Here is a 27,510-nt window from a genome sequence, read left to right as displayed (position 1 = left end):
TCATCTGCATTCCTGTTATAGCCACATATGTGTGAAACAGAATAAGGAGTAGTTAAGATTCTCTCCATGTACAAGCTCACTTTACAAACAAATAACCCAAGACTCCAGGCATGACAGTTGTGTTAAGTAGTGCCCTGATAAGGAAACTGAGGTATATTAAAATAAAAGGCAGATGTGAAAAACGATTTAGTCACCCAACTCTGATACTGTAATTAAACAAACCCACTTCAGCATCCATCTGAACCTGGGATTACCTTAACTTATATGGGTTAGGATCACCAATGCCTAAATTGCTTTTTTGCACGTGAAAGTTCTTTGCTAGTATTCTGTACTGTGCACCTCTTCACGTTATCCCAGAAGGTAATGTTCTGCAACACAGATGCTTCCAAGTTACTTCCATAGCTCCCACCCACTCTTTCAGTAGCATTACTGCTGCATTTGTTTGGACTTTTGTTATCAAAGAGTCTCCAGAAAATGCATTGCATATATGAAGATGTATCTCATATATAACATACTCTGATGTCCACATGTAGTGTCCTGGTATTCCTGATAATTATACCTTCTGCAATTATTCCTGTTGTGAGTAAGCAAAAGTTGAAGTTTCAAATCTCTCCAGTCTAGAAATCTGAGAAACTATCTACCCAACAAAGAGAGAGAGAGTCTCACCTCAGCTTGAATGTTAGATGGCAAAACTGAGGTTTCATTTTCTGTTATACTGCTGGTCGGGCCATTGCTTGGGGAACTGGGACCTGATCCAGGGGAGCTGCTACTGACTGAGGATTCTGAAAAACAGATTAAGTGTCCATTAATTTCACACTGGAAAGGAACACATTATCTTGATTAATTATTCTTTATGGCAGAGGTTGTTTTTGCTGCTGAAAAGTATCCATAGGTTATGAAAGAGCTATTTACTTAAGCTAAAGATTTTAAAATCATCCTCCATTTCATCTGAATTTCCTTTTACAAAAGTACCAACAAGGAAAGATCCTGTTCATCTTTCCCCTTCTGATCTCTCTGCTTCACAAAGGAAGAATGTACTGTTTATTTTTCCCATAAAGATGGTACGATACTCAGCATCAGGCTGAGATACAGACACAGTACTTGTAATGAGTAAAAAGAAAAAAGTCTTTTCTTTTTAATTGCAAAGAGTCCTGCCTCTGTAAGAGATCAGAATGACACAGATAGAAGGCATGCAAAGGTCATGATAACATATCGTCAATTCATGAGGCCTACTGCCATCCCCCTTCTGTTTAGAAAGAGGATGAGCCTGTTGTTGACTAATCATTACCTATGCAAATAATAATGGCAAAACATATACCACTTCCACTGCATATTTGGCACAAATATGAAAGAATATTTACAGCATACAAAAAAAAAATCTTAAAATAGCATTTGAAAGGCTGCATGCTATCTTGATTTTAAATTTCCAGGTTCTGTCTAAGATAAAGGACAAGAGGATGATCTCGTCATGTGTTGTTGCACTGTTGCAAACCTACACTGATATAAATTAAATTTATGTAATGGAAACAGCTAACAACGTTAAAGACGGAAGAGCACAGCATTAGTAGAGGCAAGCCTATTTCATGGGATAGCTTGTAGCTTTCAAATTAAAGTACTCGGGAAGTTTAAATTAATATCTAAAAGTAGTAAAAATTCTGTAGCCACTTTTAAGCTTCTTCACTCTTTTTGCATCAGACTACATGCAAAAATATATCCTCACTTTGACTGAAATCACCAGGAAATTTCCTTGCTGTTTCTTGGATTTGCTACTTCCTACTAGAGCGAACTTTGATTGACTGAAGTGACTGTACCCCGCTATACTAATCGGTCAGGTAAAGTTCCTGCATCGTATTCTCACTAGCTTTCATGGAAGAGCAGAAGCACTAACTTACTGTTTTTTCTCAGCTTGTTAAAAATTACAGTAGCACTGTTTGTATAAACAGACAATTAAATGATGGGCTATATGCATAATTCTGTATTGTTATATGCTAAAAATTCCCTTTCGATTACTAAGAAAACTTACTATCTGCTATGACAAACAATATACCACTGAACATCTAAATGTTTCAACTCTTTCTTCTCAAAAAAAAAGCTTAGTGAGCCCCTAGCTCAAAATAACTAATCTTGACACTATCAAACAAGAGAAACTAGAGAGATAGGGCCAAACACAAGATTTCAAATAGTCCTTGAATAATCTAAGTAATACAAGAGAGGTGTTTTTGCACCTGCTATTAGCATCTGCATTTTCCATGGGAGATGAGAAGTGGGAGATGCAAGACCCAAAATGTTGTCAATGTACAGAAGACACAAATCAAGGGAAGAGACTATTCTTGTTTTCTCCTTTGATGTTCCTTGTCACTGAAGTTGACCATTTATTTGTTCTTGCACTTGCTGTTGTAAAGTACTGGTTTCCAAGCTGGTTTGAAAGTATGGCTTTCAAATTGACAATGACTTTTCAGTAAGTGGTAGAAAGCTGTAGGTTACAAGTTATTTATACAGAACTATTTACTTAATACTGTTTTATTTTCAGTAGCCAAAAAAGAAAACCAACAAAAAAGAAAAAAAAAAACAACAACCCACAACATTTTGTTAGCAAACCGTTTCAATTCCAAAACACCATCACTATTCTGTGAGCAGTAACACCTGATACAGAATTTCTCCATTCTTAATTACCTGTCACCTCAAAGAGTCGCTTCTTGAATGAACTGACAACATTCCCATCCTTCCTCCTGAGTAAAGGACTGCTTCTCCTTTCTGTCACCTTTTGTTTTAACCTTGAACGTACCTTCAAATTGGGCTCTGAAGCTGGAAATGAAATGAAGAAAAAAAAATTACAAATCAGATTACTGCTTTGGGTCAGACACCACTGACATTCCCTGTATGACACCATCTGATCCAAGGAGGGCTTGGAGGCAGAGATTTTACTGCCCATTCTCCCCAGCCTGCTGCTGCTCCTCATACAACTCCATTTTAGATGGGAGGCTAGAAAAAAGAGGAAGAGAGCTGAAAAGCTTCGGATACCAGTATTTTCCTCATACCATTTCAACTCTGAAGTTACTCATTATATATGGTTAATATCATAAGCATTGAATACAGTTGAACTCAAGTTTTATCCTACATTATTTTTATCTCTCTTGTAGGTGAAAACTTGGATGGAAATACAGCTTAAAACTTGGAACCTTATAATTGGATTATGGTCTGATGACAGAAATAGAGAAAATGCTCCACTGGTGCCTTTTGATTTCTCTTAGAAATACAAATTACAACAAGCCTTGCTGGCAGAACATTTCTTGGTCAGCAATTTTAGGCCCAGAACTTCAATGTTTTCTGAGTAACACACCAAACAACTAGATTTATGAGGGTGTCCTAAAAACATTTACACAGAAAAATATATGCTCTGAAAACAAGAGAAGTAGGCCTGATGCCCAGAAAACCTAGGATTATACTTAATGCACCTTGGGCAAGTTCCACCTTTGTTTCCTAAATGGACACAGTCTTTTCATATGAAGGCCAGAGATGAAGCTCTGCTATGCTTTTTATTTTGTGATATTTTTAGCATGATAAAATGTTTCATGTATTCATTTACTTCTAAGTAAACCCTCTATCAAACAGACTGCTAAGAGCTAGTGAAAGATAATTGTGGAATAACATTTGTTTGTATTTTCCTTTCTGGAACTGAGGCTTGGCTAAGCCGTATCTCAAAATAGAGAGAGCTGGAAACTGGGATTACTTCACTCTCCTATGCAAAGGCATAAGCTCAGCCCCAAGGAAGGAGCAAGAGTCAGCAGAAAAACAAAATAAATTAAATCTTCATTCAGTTCAGCATCACACTGTTTGTCACTTTGGGGCAGGAACTCAATCTTATGCTTCTAATTCTAGACCCTGCCCAGCATGTAGTATCTGCTTCCTCCTGTCCCACTTGTTCCCTCAGGGATAGGGATACTAGAATTTCTCATGCAAGAGCAAAGGGGCTGCACCTCTGCTGGAGTGCTGCTGGATCCTGCAGAGCCACAGTGGCCTGAGTCACCTACCACATTGCTCCTGGCAAGCACTCCCTTGTAAGTGGCCTGTGTCTTAAGTGCACTTCAGACCAAGATACACAGGTTAGCAAAACACTGGAAATCTTTCCTAATAAATTAATGAGAAATTTCCTTTTAATCAGTTACTACCATTATTAAGAGAACGGTTCCAGTGGTGGAGTACAGATTGTTTGCTAAGATACTATTTGCTATGAAAATGAAAATATAACAACAGACTAAGATTACACTACATGAATTCACTACAGATCTCACCCAGGTACAATGACATTTCAAAGAAAAGGTGCTCACTCCTTTTGCACTTACACTTATTTTGGTTTACACTATTCCATATTCTTAAAACTTAGAATACTTCCATACCCATGACAAGACTAATGTGATACAAATCCTCTGCAACACTCACTGGAGAAATCTCCACTTCCATATGAATGTTTCATGCTCAGTCACAGCAATTGCCTTTCTATTTTTTACCACATTCCTATCATATTCTGCATCTGAATCAATCATATAAGCAGAGAAAAAAGACTTTGATGTCAATGTTTGAATATATGAGCCAGCTGAGAAGACAGCCCTTGCATGAATCATTTTACAATGGAAATAATCCATGTTAAAATGAAAAGGCATGGAGAAAAGTGGTTTTTAAATTATAAAATAAACCTCCCAATGAAAAACAAAGCCAAGGTTTCTCAAGAGTGTTTGCTTCAAATATTGGCTTTCTTGAATGTCTCTCAAGGGACACTGCCAGCTCCTAACATGGCAGCTAGGACTCAACAGCTGACAATAAGAATTCAGGTTTCAGTGCACTAAATATATAAACTTAACCAATTTGAGGATATCTGCTCCAGTGGATAAAATGAAGAACTGGGAAGCATTTTCTTGATACTTGTCCGTGGCTGAGGCATTGACTTGGTGTGTGCCTGCAGAGGTCACTGTATCATCCTGGCCTACCAAAGCTGAAGCAGTACTGATGACTGCAACACATATGGATCACAACAGCAATCCTATGTGCTTCAGTGCACTCCTACACGAAGGCAGCAGTAACATATCTGTAATACTCAACTCTCTTCTTATAGTTAAAAAGGGTTAAAATTAAGTATTTTAAGCTTCAAGGTTAGAGCAGTGGATTAAAATTATAAATGTATAAACATTTATACATTTACACACAGATGGTCCCAAAGCCCACACATGGGTCACTTCAACAGCCTTAGTGGCAAATGGTGAACAATTATTATAATTAATCTGCCTTATGTTTCAAAGGAGCATTGGCTCAATACTTCAACTAGTGGTTTTCAGAAGTGACCTACAGAGGGATAATGCTCAAAATAACTGTTTTGCATTAGTTGCTCCTGTAAGTATTTCTGCTGAACATTATTAGCATCTTTGCTCACCTTAATTAATCCACTGCCTAGACAGACTATGTTCATCACCCAAAGGTGTTCTCCATGTGGAAAAGAAGTGTCACATGGGGAGCCAGTGCCAAATAACTTCTGAGGCTTAAGCTTTACTCACCAGCTTGCTGCAGAGTAGCTGCCTCATGTAGAAGCCCCAAGTAATTAAACTTTTTTTGCTACATTAATACCACAAAATCATTGAAGACACCTTCATGCAGACTATTACTTTTTGCAGTGATTCAACCACAAACCAAGACACTGACTCAGCAAGATAATCACTGCATGTTGGTAACTTTCTGCATACAGCTGGAGTCCAGGACTCAAACCTAGATGAATTCTACTCCATACAGGATACGTACCCTGTACCTCACCTTCCTGAAGAGACAGAACCTCTCTACAGCACTGGAGGTGCTGAATGAGGTGGGGGTTTGCTGAATTAGATGTCTGCAACTATAGTGGGCTGAATCATGTCCAAAGGAGCCAGAATGCCATAGACAAGAGAAAAAGAAAAGCACATGGCCAGGAGTGTGGCAGATGAGGAAAACAGGACTGCTTGTTTTCATGGCAGCAGGCTGGTAGGTTGGTTTGTTCTTCTAAAATCATGCTAAGAATCGGTATGCATCTGACATTGATCTAATTGGTCACTATTAGCCTATCCTCTTTGCTCCATGAATCTTGGCACTTCTACTACATTTAGCACATTGAAACAAGTACTAATCAGTTTCCACTTGGAGAAAGGGAAAATAGATTACTTGAAAGTGTTTTGTTGCAAAAAAAACCCCAAAAGACACAGCTACTTTATCTGAAGGCCATCAAAGCCCATGTCATTGATCTCAGTGGGAATCAGCTGTTACCCATTTGAGTGATTAACTTGAGTGGATTTCAGGAAAGAATACCCTGAAAATTACTTTATCTACCTGCAGCACAATTTGGAATAATGAGATGGAGCAGTGATATGGCTTGTTCAGTCTCATTGCTATTACCTTGCTTATTCTTTTTAGTGCTGATAATAATGAACTGGTATTACACTTTAAATGACTGTAAGTGGGAAACAGGTATAAAAGAGTATTGAACAACAGAAGATATCACAGGCAACCCAAGGATAGGTTACCTAACTTCTTGGTATGTCTTGCAATTATCTCTACAGAACTGAAAACTTATGGTCCTAGGTGAAGAAGACAGACAGTGTCTCAGTGAGCTTTCTCATCTCTTGTGATGGTTTCATATAGCCAAAAAGAAGTGAGTAACTGTACTGTTAAAAAATAGAAAATATATAGGCTTCACAAATTACTTTCATCACAACCATCATTGCTCAGGTGAAAGAAAACTATTTTCCTTGCTTAACATGACACTTAAAATGCAAGCATGAGATAGGAAAATGATTCGTTGAAGTTTTTATGTCCTGTACTCCACTTTACTTAATATTAGCAATTTGCAGATACTAAAATTTTGGTATATAGCCTGGGACATGATTGCTCCCAAATAAGCTGAGGTTTTTTTGACAGGGCTTTGCTTCACTGCTTCTTTTGATTAAACACACAGAAATATTTGAGAAGGGAAAAAATAATTTCAGTGCATGGGGAGAAGACATATATATGAAGGCAATGTAAAAGATAATAATGCACTGCTTTCTGATGGCTTCTGGAACACAGTACTACTTTTGTATCAGAAGCGTGTGTACCAACTTCAAATCAGCATTTAATGAACCCAGGCAGGAAATGGGGGATGGGAGATGGTGCACAGTGAGCAGGTCCCCATCTCGAGGCTAAAGCCATATATAGGAAACCTGAAGAACAGAAAATGAGCTTTTGTCCAGACTTCGAAAAGCTCTACAGTGAAAGCATTTCCTTTTCCTTGCTGGCAGGCTGGCTTAGAAAAGCTGTGGGGCAGTCGAGGTAAGCAATGCTAATTTTGGCTACAAAGATTCCAACAACAGCATGAGCAGCAGCAGAATTCACATCTTACTTGAGAAAGACAAATTGTTCCATATTGCCTAGGCACCAGCCTATCACTAAGATTATTTTGAAACAATAACTTGGACTTCTCTAACATATTTAAGTCAACAGAAACACTTAAAAACAAAGACTTCATGATCTTGAAGTAAACCTCCACTAGCATTCTCTGTTTCCTTAGCTGTCTTTTTTTAAAGCTGTGAAGGGTCATATGTTATACTGACTTGAATATATTCTATGCTGCACTCCATGTAGGAGTTATTGTTTTTTCCAACAAGTATCAATAAAGGAATACATAGTCAATGAATCTTTCTTTTTTCACACCACATAGATCATTATTTTACATACTGTTGGCTAGAGACCTATGTACAGGTAAATATCGTGTGCTTTACAACACACAAGCATGACAATCCATGCCTGAAAGAGCCTAAAGATACAGGACAAAAGGATGGTGTATGGGTATAAACGATGAGGGATACAAGAGAAATTAATGAGATGGTACTGTTTAGCACAATGGCGGTACAGCCAGCTTATCAGTGGCTTATCCTTTGCCACAAGCACTGTGGGAATTGAGAATTTTCAAGAAGATACTAAACATGGATAATGAGGTAACTTTAAGATCCCCGTCATGACTTCACTAGAAGAAGGAGTAAAACCACAAGAAAACCTAGTGTGAAGAGATCCTAATTTCACGGGGTCCATTGCATAGCACAACAAGTTTCTAGTCCATGCCGTGGGCTCCCAGTCACCACAGTCACAGTAATAACCGACAAAACAGCCTGCCTGTGTATGCCACGACAAGACCAGGAGATCAAATCCCATCTCTACTGCACCAATGACAACAGCCAAAAGAGGCGTACCTACTAAGGTTCCAAAGAAGATAATCTGAGGGTAGTGGGCTAGGGAGAAGCTTCCCAGTTTCCCCCTCAGGGGTGTAGGTAGAATGAAAAGAACAAGTTACACCATCAGAAAGGACTAATGAGGAGATAATCTGGTCCTCCTCACCAGAGCTATGAATACTATCAATGCCAGGCAGAAAGGCAGAGAACACAAGTCAGGTATCAAAACTGTTTTCAGCTTCCTCAGTTGCTTTGTGGGGAGCTGTAAATGAGTTTGTCCTTCTAAGAGACCCAACAGTCTCATAGCCTTTCCTCTGCTGCACGTGGCACTTGCAGACAGGGGCATGGCGTTTCTGACTTCTGCTCTGGCTTCCTTTAGGTAACCACAGGCTGTTTCAGCCACCTCCACATAGCTGAATGTATACGCAAGATGAGCAGTGACTGTTTTCATATATGACTGACTGACATTTGCTGTAGAAGGCCACATCCTGATACAAGACAATACTAGACAATGAATGGGACATCCTCCCCGCTGGCGGACAAACAGGAAGATACCAGCATGTGATTCAATTCCATAGATTCAATGACTTCTACATTCTGGTAATTTACAATGCTATTTCTGAAAGAGTTTTAAATTAGATTCATGAGACTGAAAGCTATTTACATATATCCTCTAAAGCTCTTCCAAGAACTACACGGACCTGACCGCTGGGTGGTCCCAGAGAGGTGGGAGCACCAGATACAGCGGCACAGGATAGAGACATTTTGTTTTTCTGGCTTGCATCACCTAATGTGTTTTCAGCATATACTGAAACTGTTTCCTGTACAACCATTTGCTTTAAGGGGAGTGCTAGTCATATGTGTAAGCCTTTAGTCCTTTGCTTTATTTTACTTTTTTAAACGGTGGAATGCTTTATTTATTCAGACTAAGGTAAATATCCATTCCCTAAATAAAAAAACAGGTTTAGTGAAACACATGGTAAAAAAGCTAATTAGATTAGAGCGGATCTTGCAGCCTTTCAGTTCTCTTCAGGCTAAGGAAGCCAATTTAACAAAATTAGGAATTTTTCACTGATTTCCTGAAGAAAGTTAAAAAATTAAATATTCCCTGAAGCTATTTTAAATATCTAACTTTTCCTTGTCATTCATTTTAGTCTGTATGAAACATAAAATTTCTTTTTTATTATCCATGCAAACAAGTGTTATCTTTCCAGGAATTATTTATTGACTTACATGTAGGAATTACTCAAGAGTATTACTTTCATTTAGCCAGAACTAGAGAACTTTATGGATTTCATGAAAGGCTGATCAGCGTAATGTTTTTCCTGTTGACATCTGTTTTGCATGTAACCTGTGAAGCAAAATAACAGGTCTGTTGATAGAATTCTTAATAATTTCTATTCCTTATCACAGAAACAGCACCTCCTTGCATTTGCACCAACTGAGCTATTCAGTGGTGTCAATGAGGCCATGGTCTCACCAGGCTTCTTGAGTCCTCACTATATGCCAAGTCTGCTGAAATTATGGCATATTATTGCTATGTCAAGTCCATCTTAATCTTCTTCCACACAATCTACTATGCTTTTGCAATAATAAACAGGGGAGAACAAGGATATTTTAAAATTAATTCTCAACTTTCCTGTACATCTTCAAATTCTCCATTTTTTTTCACTTTTATAGCACGTACAGGAGCCAAATCACCTCTGAGTTCTCAGGAGGTCTAGAAAAGAAACAAGGTGAAATGGGCCATTTAATAGAGGGCATTCCTCGTTTGAATGGTAATAATCAAATTTAGATATGCATGACTAGTGTTCCTTCTGATTAGGTCCCCTGGTTATGCTCACCCCCATTATTTCTGAGCATATACACCAGTTTAGCTAGGGAAGAAGTAATGGGAACATAATATCATACTTTCTGCAAATATAGCAAATCTCATTCTTCATGCTAAATCCTCGTCCAACATCCACTGAATCACTAGTTTTGCACAAGAGAAAAATATGTTCTTCAGTGAAGAAGTGCCAGAGGTAATCTGCTAGCCCCAGAAGTCAAGGCTTTTGTGGGATGATAATTTGACCCCTAGATAAATGTTTTGATTTTTTATAGAATAATTATTTTCATGGTTACGTTGTTCCCCAAGGCCCATGCAAAAAGGAAATAGTTACTAGGGTGATACTAGGGGAAATCCCACATATTTCAATCCAGGAAAATATCCAGCAGTGATAATTCACTGATGGCAGGCAAAAAGAATGATCTAACACTTTATCAACCTTCAGAAATTCATGTTGAAACACCTTCTCTCCCACTTTAACAGGGCATCAATGTCATCAAGAGATGAGAGCTGAGCAGGTCTAGACTACTGAAGAGCACTCTTCAGAGTTGTCCAAAAGCAACACAGAGTACAGGATGCCAGGGAAACCAAAGCAACCAAAACACAGTGTATCTTGCTTTCCTATCAGGCCAAATTCAGCTCAAGAATAGGCACCTCAGCTCCACTGAAGACAAATAAAGACAAAATTGGTCTATAAGTTGTTTGGACTTTCAAAAATATGTTTGCCTAACTTCTGTAGGGAAGGTTGACTTTGTGAAAGGATCTCCATGTTAACTGAAGTGAGGAGAAAACCCCCACCTGTATAAACTCTTATTTAGATGTCGACAATGCACCTTCACAACAAAACTGAATTAATATAAGTTTACTTTTAGATAGGTTCTTTATACTCCGGGATGTAATTCCAATCCTCTACAACTTAATTAGCTAAATATACAATGTAGCCTTCCATCTGGTAGAGTAATTTAACAGGAATAATTGTGCACCACCATAACTCAACGAGACACTGAGGAAAACCATTGAAATGCTATTTCCTTTCCTTTGGAAGAGAATTATGTACAATTTCAGCATGCTTTGCATTTCTAACAGTTAAAGCCAACAGGGAGGTATCATTCTCATTTATATTACTTTCCCAGGAGAAAATCAAAAGCAAAGTACAAAGCTTATGCCGTTGTTCATGAATGGCTCTGTAATACTTACTTGGCTTTAGCCAGAACATGTTATTTGGCAGTTAAAACCCTTAATTAGAATTGTGGGTTTGAACAGCTTTTTCACTGAAACTGTTTTGCAGGAGTTTGGAGAAGTGCAATCTTTACTAACCAACGTCTTCTATTTTGGACGACCTGATACCATGTGATTTCCTCTTTTCACTCTCATTTGTCTCTTTCTTTTTGTCATCTCTTAGATACTCTTGTTTACTTGTCTAAAAGTTTTCAACTGTCCTTTCCCTAGACATTGAAATCAAACAAGACAGTTTCTGCTGAGTTCAAAGAGTCTCACATTTTATATGCAATATTTTCTCACTTATTTATCCAAAGGGAATAGACTTGAAATGTCCATTAAAATAATTCCACTTAATTTTCAAGGGATATTATACTCTTAAAATGCTTTAGATTTTAGGACTGCTCCCTGCTCCTTATTCAAGCTGCTTCCTTTAGGTTCAAAAGTCAAAAAGGTGTCTAATATCAGGCTGCTTGCTTATCAAAAAGTTACACAAGCAACTTGTTAATGCTAATTTCTAAAACATTTCTGAAAACATACAAAGTTTGTGTAAGAAAACCTTTATGTAACCACATGAAGCAGAACTTTGTAATTCGATTTTGGCTATTCATAGGGTAGTAAAAGGAGAACTAAGACAGTATTTAGACCAAGACTGTATAGTTAGTCTAGGAATTAAGAAGGTTCAGTATCAAGCACAACTGAGTAATTACTGGAAAGACAGAAGGTGCAGTACATAGAAGAAGTGGGATTTTTACTGAAACAAGAAACATGGTGAAAAACCTTTATCCAGGTCATCTTGAAATGCATTACACTTTCCCTTTTGTAATTAAGAGTTAAGTAAAATATATTAGAGGAACAATCTTGCACTGAAGGGAAGGCTATGATTGTCTTTATGAGAAACATCGTGTTGATGATCCTATGGAATCCTGGTGCACACCATGGCAGCTTTCATGCTACCAAAGCTTGTGATACCTACCTGTGGTACCTATACAAGTTCCTTCCTCTCTGAGAGTGTCATTAAGCCAACACTAGCATCCATTTTTATTTATTTTTGTGCTATCTCAAAAGTTTTCCCCTCTAACTCCAGCTAAATTAGAGTGACAGTGTATTCCCCCTCACACTCAGCTTAGGAGGCCTCAGAACTCTAATGGACTCGAGATGACTGCAGCCCAGCACAGTAGCTATGAGGGTATTACATTTCCTTAGAGCTGCTGGCTCCTGTGGGCTGAACTCTGTTTCGGCCTGTTCATTACATGAATCTGGAAGAAGCTGCTAACAACAGTTTGCTTCAGATTCACTCCTCAATTGCAAGTGAAAGTTCCTTCTCTTTCTAAAACCTCTTACTACTAATTATGCCCTCTCAACTTATTGATAGTGAATTTAGGAAGGCTAAAAAAGTCTGGTGATTAATGGGAAGAGAAGTCAAGAAAAAGAAGGACTGGCAATCAGGATACATCTTCTTTGCCTCCCCCCAAATCCTCAGCCCTGTGATAAGCACTAGTGATTTCCTCTGGGCACATCACCTAGTCCAAATTTGTCAAGACTTTCATTAACCCAGGAAAAAAATGACTCTGGGAGGCAGGAATGCTTAGCATCCCTGAAAAATGGGTGAAAATGAGGTGAATAATATCATGTTTGTCTTGTTTTCCTGCTTCAACAAACAAAGTGCTCTCCCATTTATTTTGCTTGCTCTTAAACTCAGAGAAAAATAATGCTCTTCTCTACTGAGGTTGATTTCTTCATTTTGGCAAACATGGTAATTAAGGGTTTGTGATCCTTTTACTGAAGACCAAAAGAAATCCAGCTTTTGCATATACTATTACTTTACAGGAGAATGTTTTACTAGAAAATGCAAACAGAAATGGAATTTGGTGGCACAAAAGGGAAGGGGAGAAAAACTTTCACACACAAAATGTTTTGCTTCTCAATTTCAACTGCTCTAGTAAATTACTAAGTCACTAAGTGCAGAAAGAATAATGGTAAGGAAATATTATAATTAATTTATTTAAAAAACCCCACGACATCTGCTGTGTTCTCATTCACGAATCTTTCACTCTCATTACATGAGAGCTACAATGTTATTCTACTGCCTAATCAGGTTAACTTAATATGGTTTTTACAAAGTGATCTTCATGATCGTGCAGCACAGCCTTCTTCCTCTCTTTCATCACAATATTAAACAATCCTTCATCTCCTCTTTTTTCTTGTATGAAATTACATAATTTCCCTCCTCCAAGTAGAACCTGGTATTGTTTGTTATTTTAAAAAAACATGCTGCATTTCCACTGAGTATGCTTCCAGTTTTTGGAAAGCAATCTACAAACATCTTCTCAAATAGTACTTTTGTGAGAGATCTTCAGATCCTCAAGCAAAATGCAAGTTGTAAGCTTACAATTCCATCAGCAAGGAAAGATTCAACTGGCATAAAACCAAAATAAATAGAAATACTGACTGACATTCTCATTCTGCCAAGGTCTGTGCTAAACTCAGGAAAGAAAAAACATTTTGTACTTGAGATGCTGATGTCCCCAGGAATTTCTTCCAACAAAAGCCAAAACATGAGGCAAAATGCAGAAATTCCATCTAAAGAAACACTTTTAAAAAGCACACAGTCTTGGTTAGAAAGCTAACCTTAATTAGAATGTACTGCATTTTGCTGGTTTGCATCAACACCTGCACACGGAACATGAAATGTTACAGATTGAGGCAAATGCAAATGTTATGGCCATTTGCCAGAATTTCTGCAGTTATTCCGACATGGTTAAAAAAAACTCGGAGAACTTTCTTTGAAAAGGACTTCTATCACACCCATGTGGATTGCCTTTTTTTTAGTTTCACAACAACCTTGTCAAGTAGATAATATTTTCCTGGATTGATAGACACAGAATTATGGAGATCAGCAATCAAAAGCTCCCCATATTACATTATCAGGTTTTCAAAAGTGTACAGCTCCCATCAGAGTTCTTACAACAGTCAGTATGAATTTCAAAAGTGTTCAGTAATGGGGAGGAATTTTCAAACTTCTCTGGGTAATTTAGATGCATTAGTCTCATCGAAAGTTAATGAGCCATGTGTGCTTGGGCTTTTGGTTGCTTGCAGAAAACACACATGACGACTGGTATCCATGGTGAAAGTTGTGGGCATTTAAAAAAATTGATCTTATGCTATTTAGGCTAAATTCTACTCTCAGCTACAGATGTGTAACTTCTCCTTACGGTATAGTTATCTGTCCAATGAAGCAACAGCTCCCCTTGCTTTGCTCCTTTGAAAGTCTGTCAACACAGAGCATCTGAATGCAGCTGTGTAAAGAGCTGCACATCCTGGCCTCTAGCCCTTAGGACAGCCCCAATCCTCCATGTGGCTAAGCTCTGTGAAGCCTGCTGCTGACAAGTTCTGCTGCATCTTGTATGGAAAGGAACAATCCACATGGCCAAGAAAGTTCTTGACTAACCACAGTCACTGCACTAGGATGTTACTCTGGTACCGAACTGTAAACATACAAGCAGCAAGACTGTTAAGTGTTTCCCTAGTTATCTACGTATCCCATCATTCTGGAAAATTTGCACAGAATATTTTCATCTTTACCACAGCCTCTCTAAAATAATTTATAAAAGATTCATAAGAAAATGCTGCTTCAGGAGTAATTAAGCAAAAGTTAAATAGACTACTGGACAAGAAAGTGAGCAAGCCAGACTCGTGATTTACAATGCCTGTGTGACACTTAGTGTGCCCTTAGCACTGAAAAACACATTAGGGTGTCAGGAGAGAAATATTCAGCTCTGCTGCCCATTAAATCTGATCTTAGAGTAACTGATTCAGTCAGAATTATCTTCCAAGAGCATTATATTAAGACTAGAGAAGAGAAAGATACCTCTTTATGTATGTTATGAATGTAGGAAATGCAAGTGAGAAGCAAAACAAAGCTGCAATTAAAGCCCACAACAGGTATTCCTTTCTTAAGGCTGAAAGGAATGTGAGGTTTGCTTTCATATGAATTGCTGACTTCATGCAGGTTCAGCACGACAGAGGGTTTACCAGGAGCCAGTGGCAATAAGCATTCATAGCCTAAAGGAAAGGAAAAGAGGTTCACCCCTCATGGCAAAGGTCAGATTTCTGCAGACTTATAGCCTGTCCATATACAGGAGTGTTCGTGGGACATCTTTGTCTAGTAAGGTCCCATGAGGATGATCCAGGCTCCACAATGTCCCCTCTGCCTGGAGGATGGCCCTATAACCACTCAGATCAGTTTAGGGTCATTTGACTTGTGTCGATCTGGTTCCTGTTGCTTTTACTCTTAACCTGATGAACAATCATTGGAATCTCTGTGAGGATGTTGCTGAAGGCTGGAATTAAACCGTTCTAGTATACCGGCAAACTGGATGTGTAAACATGGTATTTAACAGTTGCTATTTTCACGGATGTGGAGAGCTATCAAATATACTCCCTTCCTAACATACAACATGCTGTACATTTCATTTATATTTGCTTCTCAGCATCATTATGTAAATGTCATATGAACTTCTATGCTAATGATTATATTAGTATTTGTCTATTTATTCTGTAGATACCTTTTCAGAGAGTCATCATGTCCTTTGTTCAATTTTGGAACTGATGCATTGCATGCCCAAATATTTGGAATAACATATAGAAAACATCTGGATTTAATTATATTATAGTCCTCTTATGCAGACAATGGGAATTGAATTAAGGAATATTTTGAAACCCCCACAGAGATATGAAAGTATTAGCAGCTGCACAAGAACTTCACTGTTACGATGTTTGAAAATGTTTTGTTTTACAGATCAACAGTCTGACACATCATAAATATAAATCATAACATTTAAGATATAAACATGGAAGAAAAATTAAAACTTGCTTTTCAAAAGCATGTAGATGAATTCACAGCACCTAGATGTAGTGCATCTTTTTGTTTCAAAAATGAAAATGTTTATTCTGTTGGCACAGAAAATATATGTTGTGTGGTGCTATTAAGCTGAGAACCACATAAAGGCTTATTGTTACTGAATAGCCTGAACAAGATTTTATAGAATCTTGTGATATTGCCACCATATTGTACAAAGAGTAATTCAGCAAGAATACATTAGCATTTTGCTTTTCATACTTTCATTCCTTTGAAAACATCTGGGGATATAATATCAGCTTAGATGGTCTGCCTCAAAGTATTAGATACAGACTGGATATTCTTTTTGAACGTATGCTGGTTCCAAATGCCACTTCTTTTCAAGTCAGTACCAGTTTTGCAGTTAGTTTTCAATCTCCCAGTGGCTAAATCACATTCAAAGGCTGTTAGCACAGTAGGGGGTCAGACTTTCTCTCTGAATGTAACTATATCACTCAACAGCAGACTCATGCAATAAGCGATCTAATGTTTTCTTTTCTTTTTTCCCCCCTCCTCTTAGTGTCTCCCTGCATTCCTGGATACTGGTCACTGCACCAAGGACCTGAGGCAACAGCCACATGGATTCTACCACCATCGTTCTAGCTTTCTTTATGGTGCAGAAAAAGTCAAGTCTATGGTCCACCTGCTGTCAAGACAAAAGGTTCAGTTGCTAAATCCTCAGAAACGTTTTGAAACATTCAAATGAACCTTTCTTGTTCAATATTACACATTCCTATGTGTAAAAAGAACACCAAAACGTGTGTATGCATGTGCACACACTTACACATACAAACTTTGACAACCAATCACACACAATGTATTAATTTGTTTTCTCCTCTTCCCATGAAATTCCATCAAAATGTCCTGAAAAACATTGTCTAAAGCCATTGTATCGACCATGCAAAAGAGGCAGAGCTATTAAACCCAGAAGTAATATTGAGACACCAAAAATAATGCCATGAAATACTTGTGAAAAGATGGTCTGTTTAGAAACTAAATTTATCAGGGCTGAAGCTGGCACTAGCTGCTAGCTTTGGGAAACACCAACTCTGGATACCATGTGGTCAGTCCGACCTCATGTAGATGCAGTCAGGATCTTTGAACTTACCTATAGTATCATCCTGAACAGGCTTTGTGGATGATGATGATGGACAGTCTGGCAAAAATAAAGGGTGGGAGAACTGCTGGGTAAGGGGCTCAAATACACTCTGCTAACTCACCCGTTTTACGAAGTGGAAAATCATCCTTGGCATCCTGCGCTCCTGGTAAAGTGTATTTGTACGGTGGCGAGGCCCCGCTCAGGGGTGGAGAGCTTTGATCCAGTGAGGTATGGTGGGCAGCCCTGTAGCAGACACAGAGAGGTCACAAATTAGCAGTCACTGAGGTGACCAGCAGTAACTATCTACACATGTTGTACACATGTCTCAGCTGTGTTTATGTTCTTGTTCCTCTAAGTGTGCACAAACCACAGGCTCATGTAACCAATTTCACTTTTACAGTAAGTTATGGAACTCCTTAGGATTCCCAAGAATGTGCTTTTTGCACTCATTATAAAAGTTACATAGGATAAGAGTCATGTTGACCTACAGACAGGATCTGTCACCAGTCTGGGGAATTGACCATTTTAGATTGTTGCATTTTAATATGAACCAGCTGAGGCACAGGAAAAGCCATTTAATTCTTGTTTTTTTTATATATACAAATAGATACAGATTGATCCAGCCTCTTCTATCAAAATGTGAGGGATTTTCAGGACAGGAGAGCTTGTATAAAGCTAAGCAAAAATACTGAGTTGTTATTATCTGTTCAAGAGAAAAAAAACAAAAAGGCAAACTATTTAGCAGACAAAGGCTGTCTATAAGTTCACTTGATAAGTTTTGTGAGCACACCACTCTGCAGCACGTAGCACTCATGTCAGCACAGAAGCTCCAAGCTGAAGAGTGCTTTCTGACAACTGCTGGATTAAAGAAGCTGTGTGGGTAGATCCTTCTGAAAACAGAAACTGTAAATTGCGAAGAAATTGCATCATGTGGTTCAGAGGCAGGGTTTCATTTTGCTTGGTTGATTTTTCTATTTAGAGGGGGTAAAAGGGGAAGGAAGGAAACTTTCAAACTTTGTGTCTAGCTAAACATAATTTCACTTGGCCCTTCACAGAGTCTCTCCCTATCTTTCCAATGTAGCGTGGTTGATTGATAGTATGTCTCTGTCAAAAGGGGCACTACCATGAGAGGAAGTACTGCTTTCCCCCATGTAGCTGAACACTCCTCTGCAGAGCTCCTCATTCTCACTCATCCAAAGACTCAGAACAAAGCTTAGATTATTAGCCCAGACATCTTACATACTCAAGAGAATCTAACACATTATTTGGAATGAATAAATAAATAAAGTACTGTACCTCCACCAGAAACAATGTAACTATATATTAAATCATGTTACCACAATGCTCTGATTAGCTCAGAATAAAGGCAGGGCTTCCGTAATTCTTTTCAAAAAGAACAAATACTAGATGCATATATAGTGTACCATACGTATTTCTGTTTGTCCTACTGAATGTCACTAGGGGCATAACATTGAAGTCCTTTAGAAATGCAGTCAGAGTGAATTTTGTTGGATTGACTTATGTGTCTGCTGTCATATGGAAGTTAAAAAAGAATTAATTAGTAACCAAAAAAGTCCCCAAGCCCCCCCAAACTGTAAACTCTTAAAATGTTAATAGGCCCACTATAGGACTCAAAAAAATAATTTGTTCCAAACAGCCTAAGCAGATTCGTATCAAGGTCAAGACATGATAAGAATATGCAGTTTTGGATACTAAAACCCATCAGAGAAAAAAAACCAGAGAAACGACCATTATCCTTCTCAAAATTCTTGTAAGTTACATCATTCAAGTAAATTCACTGGAAAGCAGCATCTCCTCAAAGAAGAAACATGTTTTGTGATTGATTAAAAATCCCAAGTAAATAAACCACAAAGTTGTTCTAACTGCAAAAAATTAAGAGACTTGGAAAACCGACAGGTATAGTTGTAGAATTTGTCATAGCATCAAGAGATCAAGCAATCAAAGTAAAAAGTTAATACAAATTTCCAACAGCATCTTTTTCTGTATAGCACTCATCTCATCACTGAACACCAGCTACTCTTCAGTTCCATCAGTAATATTACACTTCTGGTTTTCTGCTAACTTCTGGGTTGAACTTCTCTCTTGTTCTGCAAGCAGACAGAAGCATTCTGGCAAGCTTTAACAAATACCTCAATGAGACAAGGAAACAACTCAGTATAGAACATACGTGTACCAGAGCTTGGGGTGGCGGCTCATGGAATGATTCTTCCCATTTGCTGGTGAGTCTTTTGATGCTGATTTACTCAACAGGAACTCTTGAAGTTTCTGCTTCACTTCTGTACTGGCCACTGCCCCTAAGACACACAGCATTAAACATATCTTACCTTTACTTAAAAAAATAATAATACATTTTTAAAGAAAACAAAAACCAAACCACAAAAATATGCCCATGTCTTGCTGCTGTAAGTGTTGCAAATGATAAAAATATTGGTGGAAATTGGTCAAAATGAGATAACATTTGGATCAAATGTTAGTCTGTAGAAGTCTGAGGTTGGCCATAACCCAGAAATCCAGTGAAGTCATAAGGAATATTTCAACAGCAGATGAGGCCACTTATCCATGGCCAGATATATCTAAGGAATTTAAATGATTTCCTAATAATTCCCAAATACTAAACCAAGGATAGAACTGAAAACATAGTGACAAGAGGTTACTTTGAGTTTGCAGTAAAGAATATTTCATTATTTTAGTAAAGGAACAGTAAAAGCACAGCAAAACTGTCCTCTGAATACTGTCTTGGTTATGAGCAGAATAGCACAGAAAGCAGTGAGCCTTTTTATTCAGGCCACTGAAGAGCCTGTACCTGTGATGTCTGGGAGACAGACCACAGTCCGAAACATGAGTCTTAGCTGGTAACTCTACTCTTACGACACCAAATCAACAAAGACCAAAACACCAGGAAGACAGTGCATTTTGACCTCTCTTTGTGGCTAGCTCTGTACAAGAAGTACAGTATGTCAATGTCAGCTTACACTGCCAATTCCTACTTGCAGCATAGGACATGCTTTTTTACTCACAGCCATAACATTCTTCATTAAAAAAGCATGAAAAAGAAAAATCTCCATTTGGTGTTCCATAAACAGTGATTATTACTGTTTAAGGAAAAAGGAAAGAAAAAGCATTTATTTGAAAGCAGCAACACTAAGGCATACTGATACTCTAAGTATTTGGTTACCCAACCCTGACACAGCACAGCCACCTGGTGAGCTACCCCCCTCTGACCCAGGTCCCATGAAGTATCTCTTCTACCCCTTAGCTTCAGTCCCTAACTCCCCTCCTCACATCTTCCTTTCCTCCTCTAGATCATCATCACCAGCAAATGCTGAGGCTGAGCCCAGGGGATCACAAGTGCTGCTGGGCTGGCTGCTACATACTGAACAGCCATCCAGCAAGCAAAACTGAGAAGGGAACCACTGAGTTCACACTGCTGCTCTTCCTTTGGTGGGTGCACTAATACAGTCCAACCGTTTCTATGGAGGGTTTCTAATACAGCCTGTTTCTATTTTTTTTCATGCCACTTACAGGAACCTTTGGTTCCTGCAGTTTCTGCTACATTCCACTGCTGGGTCAACAGGTTAGTGATGCTTTCATCGTTCACCAAAGTACCAGAAACACTATGGACAGCTTAATTTCTAAAGCCTACAATATGCTACACCTGCAACTGTTGAACTGATACACTAGGGGAAAAAAAAAAAAAGAAAAAAAAGAAAAAAAAAAAAGCAGGAGCATAACATACAGCTCTTTTCTGCTTTGGTCTTTGTCAGGTAATTCTTGTGGTCATTTAGCAGGGCAAGTAAAAATATCTCCTCATGGCAGCTTCATTTTGAATACCTTCACAATGTACTTCAACCTAATTCTTAAACTGACCTCACCAAGGAGAAGGATTTGTATCTGTCTCCCTCTAGTGAGCACCAAATTCCAACCGTATCGTCTGTATCTGTCATTTGCCTTAGAGCTATATATGAGCTAGAAATAACTCTTGGTTGGACCTCATGAAATAGCATCAAGAACACACAGTTTGTAAAAGGCCTGGCAAAAGTATTCAGAAATCTCAGCCAAAGACAGTCTTAAATATTTCATTATATTTTCAATCTTGAAGCAACGCTCAAATCACTTAGCAAGTAATGTGATTTTTTGCTGGTTTGTAGGGCTTTCCGTATTGGGAAATAAGCTCTTCAGAAAGAAGTTCTCAAGGGAAGCTTTAGGCTTTCAATTTCCCTCTTTTTTATATAAAAAGAGCTAGATTCTTGAAAGACATACACACAGATGTGTCAAAACGTGCTCTCCTATTTTCCTCCAAGCCTGCATACAAACCAGTGACATGTTTATGTGGCCAAACAGGTGGCTCTGCCTTTCTGCAAGTACAGCCTAGTAGCAGATTTCACAGAGTAATAGGCTTGCTTCATGTTCCTGCTCATTGCCCATTTCAGCTGGGAGAAGGCAAAGGGGAATAGTTCAATTTCTTATAAGGATTCATGGTACATTGGCTCTTACTTTCTCGGCCTCTTTCTTTGCCTCGGAGGGGAGGAAGCTGCTGTTCCCTGCGATGCCGCTCCAGTTCCTGCTCTTGTCTCTGCTGCTCCAGTTTCTGCTCTTTTTCAAGGAGTTCTTGCTGCTGTTTAATGGCTAGGAGTTCCTGTTGTAACTTGCACAGAACAAAAAGACATGAGAAAGTGCAGTTTGCATTGTTTTCTAGGTCAGTCCTGGCTAAAACAACCCCCTTGAATAACTGAGTATCAGTGCTTGCTTTTGTGCTTGGACTTCATCTCTTAATCAACTTTCCCCAGTCTTTTATGCAGAATACTGCATTACTGGCTGTCACTAAAATGAACTCTAATGTCAGGTAGCAGCCTGCTGCTCTGGTTTCACTTTGTTCTCCTTTGGCATAAATGCCTGGAAACTGCACAGGGCTCTTTGCCAGTACATCACCCAACTCTGGCTGCTGTGCTCTGCTGCATTTGTCCATTCCATCGATTGGAAGCTTAGCACAGTAGCATAATGGTAAGCAGATCAGAAGAAAAAAATTAAATGAAAGGCAAGATCTTAAATTCCTAGACAAAATCCATTATAGCAATCCTACTATAGTGCATGTAATCCCATAAATAATTTCCTTTTTTACATTATATGAGGCAGCCCAGAGAAGAGTGAAAACACAACACTTTCAGGACCTGCCTCCATTTTACAGACGTGAATATTATGCACTTGCCTATCAGGTTGATTTGTGGGCACAAACTCCAACAGCAGCCCAAAGAAGCAGTATTTTAATATACTCAAAACTGCACATACAGAGAAGACAGCCATATTGAAGTCTGGCTGAAGATACAGCTTTGTAAAACAAACAGCTCGATTTCCTGTGGATGCAGTGGCTGTACGAGCTTGATGATTCTCATAGTACTGCCTTGGTCTGCTGTGAGCAACTTGCTGACAAATACAGAGGAATAAGCACTCAAACGCCATGTCTCAGTCACAGAAAATCTTTCAGGCATGCTCCCTCTTCATGTTTGCCTAAGCAAATTCAGGCTGCAGATAAAGAGAGGGATAACTGAAAAATGTTGCTACCTTTATGTGCTCCTGGAGCTGGGCCTGATGCTGGCGGGTCAGGTTTTCATGCTGCTTCTGAAACTCTGCAATCAGCAGTTGTTTCTGAATTTGCTGCTGCTGCTGGATCAGAAGGAGTTCCTGCTGTAGCTGCTTTTCACGCATAATTGGGTCTACCATGGGAACCATCATCCTGAGATCAGTTCGCAAGTCTAATGGTGAGATAGGCTCTAATCCCACGGGAACCTCTGACTTTACATCCACTGTGGGAGGAAAATAACAAAATGTACATATATTAAATAAAGCTGGAGATGGAGAATAGAAATCATTCCTATTGGGGAAAAGACCAATTTCACTCAAACACTGCTTCAATGTACAGACCTAACAAAACACTAACACAACCTATGCTGCATGTAAATTTTAGGCATTCCTACAAGCAACTGGAGATTTTAGAAGTTATTTTATTACTTTCTCTACAAAAATACTCCCAGATTAATATTCTACTAAATAGACTAACATGCAACCCAGTTCTAAAACCATGTCACAGCCTAACAGAGCAATACTTAGTGCGAATCTCCTAGGCATTATTAATGCTTAACAATAAACATTCGAGGCAGGTCTTCAGTGTAAGATGAAGGCCTTACAATTCTCACTGCATTGCAAGAGATTTTCCAAAGCTAGCGAGTAGATTTCCTGAGTATGGTGTTACACATGAACAGCTACTCAATGCTGCATAGCTGCATGTAAATATACCATGCAAACACATAGGAATAAGGCACATAAAACTACAGAAAAATAATCTAATGCACAAAATTATAAGTTTTAATACAACTTACCATGCTTGGAATGGATAAGACATAATACATTATATATGGGTTGTAAGTAAATGAAACCATCTTTAATTATTCCAATTTGTTGCAGCAATGGTATATATATATTGTTAACCCAGCATTACAGTACTTAATGAAGAATCCTGTGTTTTGCTATCTCCTTATTTAAATCAAAGGGACTAAAAAGCAGCAGAAAAGAGTTGATGATTTTCACTACAGTACTCGTAAAGTTCAGGTTTTTACATGGAGTCAAGAGACAGAGTGTACATTCACCTGTTTCAAGAGACCAAAAAACTAGCAAGCAACATTTTTACAAGAGGAAAATAAATAGCAGGGGAGGGTCTCTGCTAAAGCTCAGCAGTTCTGATTCCATCCACAAGGGGACAGTGGAACCACAAACACAGTAATTCCCGTTTCTACTGCTCCACTATCTTCATAGGAACACAATATTATTAACCGAAAGCAAACATGCTGTCGGAAATCACTAGGGAAGATGATATTAAGCATATTTTCTTCTTTTCCTCTGCTACAGCTGTATTTGTTTTCAAAGAGAAAACCAAAATTAAACATAAATACTCAAAAAAGAGGGAGAAGTAAAATTGAAGCAGCAAAAGCTGAAACTGCAGTAACAGACAAAATGGAATTCTAACCATAGGATAAAAAAAAAAAAAAAGTTTTATAAAAAGTAGAGATGAGGCAACAAGTCTCTTCTATTGATTGTATTCTGTGCCTCTCAAAATTCTTGAAACATAGTTTTCTGAGTCTTTTTTTTTTGACCTAGTAACTGTGTTTGTACACCTCACAGCATAATTTGCCTTCTTAACCCACTATTCCAACAGAATGATTTTGTCTAAGTGCTTACTTTTGTTCCGAGACTAATCACTAAATTATAAAAAATCACTTTTAACTTATAAAAACTGCTCCTGATTATAAATAATTGCTGCAGACCAAGAGAAACGGACAGGCAAAACCTCCAGCCTTTCATCCTATTTATTCATCAGCAATCCACATTCCATTTGTCTAGACTAAATATAGCAGCGTTTATACAAGAAATCAATAGTGCTTGCAGAGAGCAGAGCAAAGGCATGAATATTTCATCAAACTCGGACAGAAATGGCAATCAGCAAACTGACAGCAAACTGTGTAGGCTGACTGGCCCTCCAGATAAGTCTCCAGTACTTGGACAATGGCTCACTGCCTGCAAGTCACAATCTTATCATCAGTGCTCTTCTATTTTTAACATTAATTGCACTGTAGGTGACAAAGGCTTATCATGTTTAAAGTGGGGAGATGGATTTTCTTACATCTTCTGTGACAGGATAATAAGCCTTACTAGGAACAATAATAGTAACTGGGGCTCAGCAAGCCCTGCAGGGTCTGGTTTGCTATAGTGTTTGCAAACTGAACCCTGCAGGGTTTGGTTATCAATGGTGTTTGCAAACTGAACCCTGCCATTTATTTTGCAGATACTAGCTGCAAATCAGTCCCTACAGGTCTGCACAGTCATTCAGACTGACTATAATTCCTACCTCTGATTAGCATTCTCCTTCATTTTCAGAACACTTTTCTGTAACAATGAGGGAAGCCTCCAGATTTTTCTAACAATAGAAATTTCTTTCTGCTAATAGTAAAACGTACAACTGAAATCGGGCTCTGCTTGATAGATTACAGATTTTCAAGAATTTTCACACACTCAATAAATCTAGCAAAGGAATACCTAATTCATCAAGTTCAACTTTACTTCATTCATTAATGGGGGGGGAAATACATATGGAAATAGTCCTAGAGACTCAAATCCATAGAAATCAATACATTACCTCTTGTGTCACTTAAATGCCAACGGTTCCTGACAAATAAAGACAAGTATTTATTTTAAGGTCCATTCTATGATTCTATAGTTTCCTAGCATAAATATTGCTAGCAGTAAGGTTACCAGCAATACTACTACTAATTGCTCACATAGAGGATAATAACTTTTGAGAGTGATTACTGTCTTAAAATTGGAAACCATTCAACCTTATCAACTAATTTATTCTAAACAAGTTACTATAAAATAAAACTGAATGGTTTGCTACTGTCTGTTAGGCAGTCCTAATGCCACAGACCCTTCACATTCTCCTTACTTGTTACCAGCTGACAAGATAGAGACCGTGGCCCCTGCAGAGTCTTCATCAGTGTAAAAAATGTGTAATGGAACAGAGAATTAGAATTAGTGACTTTGAGAGCTTTGACTTTTAGCTGAAGCATCTTTCCTCCCCCATCTCAACACAATTTTACGTCTCAAAAAAGCAAAGGTGATGCAGGGTATTTACTCTCATTGAGGCTTTAATGTTTTTTTCACGCCCTCTATAGGGGATATATGCATTTTTCAGGTAGAAAAAGAATGTCCTAATCAGTGCCCTCAACTTGCAAACGAAAAGCAATGGGATGCAGGACTTCACAAACAGGAATTGTCAAGATATTAGACAAAGAAGGAAAATAATTGCTAATGAAAGGAAAAAAAATAAATTAATCAGAGCTGACTCCACTTCTAGGAGACTTGTTTTGCAGGATTTTCAGTATCACCAATGGAGTCATGGTGTAGCACACACAATTTAGAGTGGAACCCTGCCCACACTCTCTCCACCATGGTCTGGAACAGATCCTTCCGAAGAGCTCTGCTGACTACAAAGCAAGCCTGGGATTCCTCTCTCAGGTTAAATAAAGGCAAACTCTCCAAGCCCATGTCAGCTGCCATGAATACAACAGTAGGCTGCAGAATATTAACTAAAAACGTTACTGAAAGCTCTGTGATGCCAGAAACTATGCCAAAAATTTGAGCAGAAAAATATTTAATTTTCAGCTAGAACACAGTGCAAAAGCCATATGCATTAACTTTCCTATGAATACTCAATTGCCTTTATCTTTAAACCTAACAACAAAAATAGTCTCAGAAGACCATCCATATCTGTTATACTCCATAGATTGCACTTCCCACAGTGCTTTTGACATTCTGTGGAAAGAAAATAAGACACTTGCAAAACAGCATGCTTGTAGATGCTTGAAGCATTTGTAAAAAGAGGTAAAAGAGCTTGACTTAACCTTAAGGCTTTGCTGGAATCACTGAAAAACTTTTAACTCTTTCACTAAGAGATGGCATTTTTGCTTCTCACAACTAGTTTCAATTTCTGGTGTATCAGAATACACAAATCTTCCAAATCACAAGCGCTAAAGGAAAATATCAGAAAACAGAACAGCTCATTTTCTTACTATCATGCCCCAAGAGGGGTAATTTTGTTTGTTTGTTTTTTTGTTGCCAGTTACCTTTCTTGGCAGGCATTTATGCCATCTTTAAAAACAGGAACTTAAATAAGATATGCTGCCACCAACTGAACAGTCTCCATTCTTTATTTGAGACACAACGAAGAATAATTCTAGTAGACTTGCTTACCAGAACATCTTGCCTGTTGTACATTTATGATTCTTACATTAGATTAACTGTGTTGAATTTGCTGGGATTACAGGGATTCAAGTTAAACTTTTCCCAAAGGAATTTCTTGGTTACATGGTTGATCTGGAAAAGTAAAGAAGGTTGGAGAGACGACATGGCACGAAGCTGGGGAGGGTCTTTCTCCCACCTTGATCATCTATGGCAGCCTTCTACTAGGGTAGCAGTTAAAGTTTATGAAGTGAGCAAGGAGGACTACAGAAGTTTAAATGCTAAACTACAAGACAGATGACAAGCTTCTCCAACTGGTAATTTCAGTATTAAGCAATATAAGCATATCCCTGAAAACATACTAAAACAAGTAAAATGTAGAAGAATCATTCTTCCAAGAATCCATGCTTCCCCAGATACCAACTCAGTGAAGTATTAC

The 27,510-nt window shown here is 38.3% G+C and overlaps 1 protein-coding gene across 3 annotated transcripts in view; it reads right to left on the bottom strand.

Moving 5' to 3' along the window:
- The window catches only part of HDAC9 (histone deacetylase 9), a 286,192-nt gene that overhangs the window by 211,000 nt on the left and 47,682 nt on the right, over nt 1-27,510 (bottom strand). Inside the window, exons 2-7 of one of the 3 annotated variants that reach the window (XM_051609619.1) lie at nt 22,845-23,086; nt 21,780-21,930; nt 19,453-19,579; nt 17,386-17,507; nt 2,674-2,805; nt 667-782 (exon numbers count right to left, since the gene is read on the bottom strand). In XM_051609619.1, the coding sequence (XP_051465579.1) occupies nt 667-782; nt 2,674-2,805; nt 17,386-17,507; nt 19,453-19,579; nt 21,780-21,930; nt 22,845-23,086 (890 nt within the window). The remainder of the gene's footprint in view (nt 1-666; nt 783-2,673; nt 2,806-17,385; nt 17,508-19,452; nt 19,580-21,779; nt 21,931-22,844; nt 23,087-27,510) is intronic. The other 2 variants (XM_051609616.1, XM_051609618.1) reach the window with 2 other exon arrangements.

The sequence above is a fragment of the Apus apus genome, chromosome 2, assembly GCF_020740795.1.
Source record: "Apus apus isolate bApuApu2 chromosome 2, bApuApu2.pri.cur, whole genome shotgun sequence".
NCBI lineage: Eukaryota > Metazoa > Chordata > Aves > Apodiformes > Apodidae > Apus > Apus apus.
Note: the sequence above shows the minus strand (reverse complement) of the source record. Positions and strands in the feature narration are given on the sequence as shown.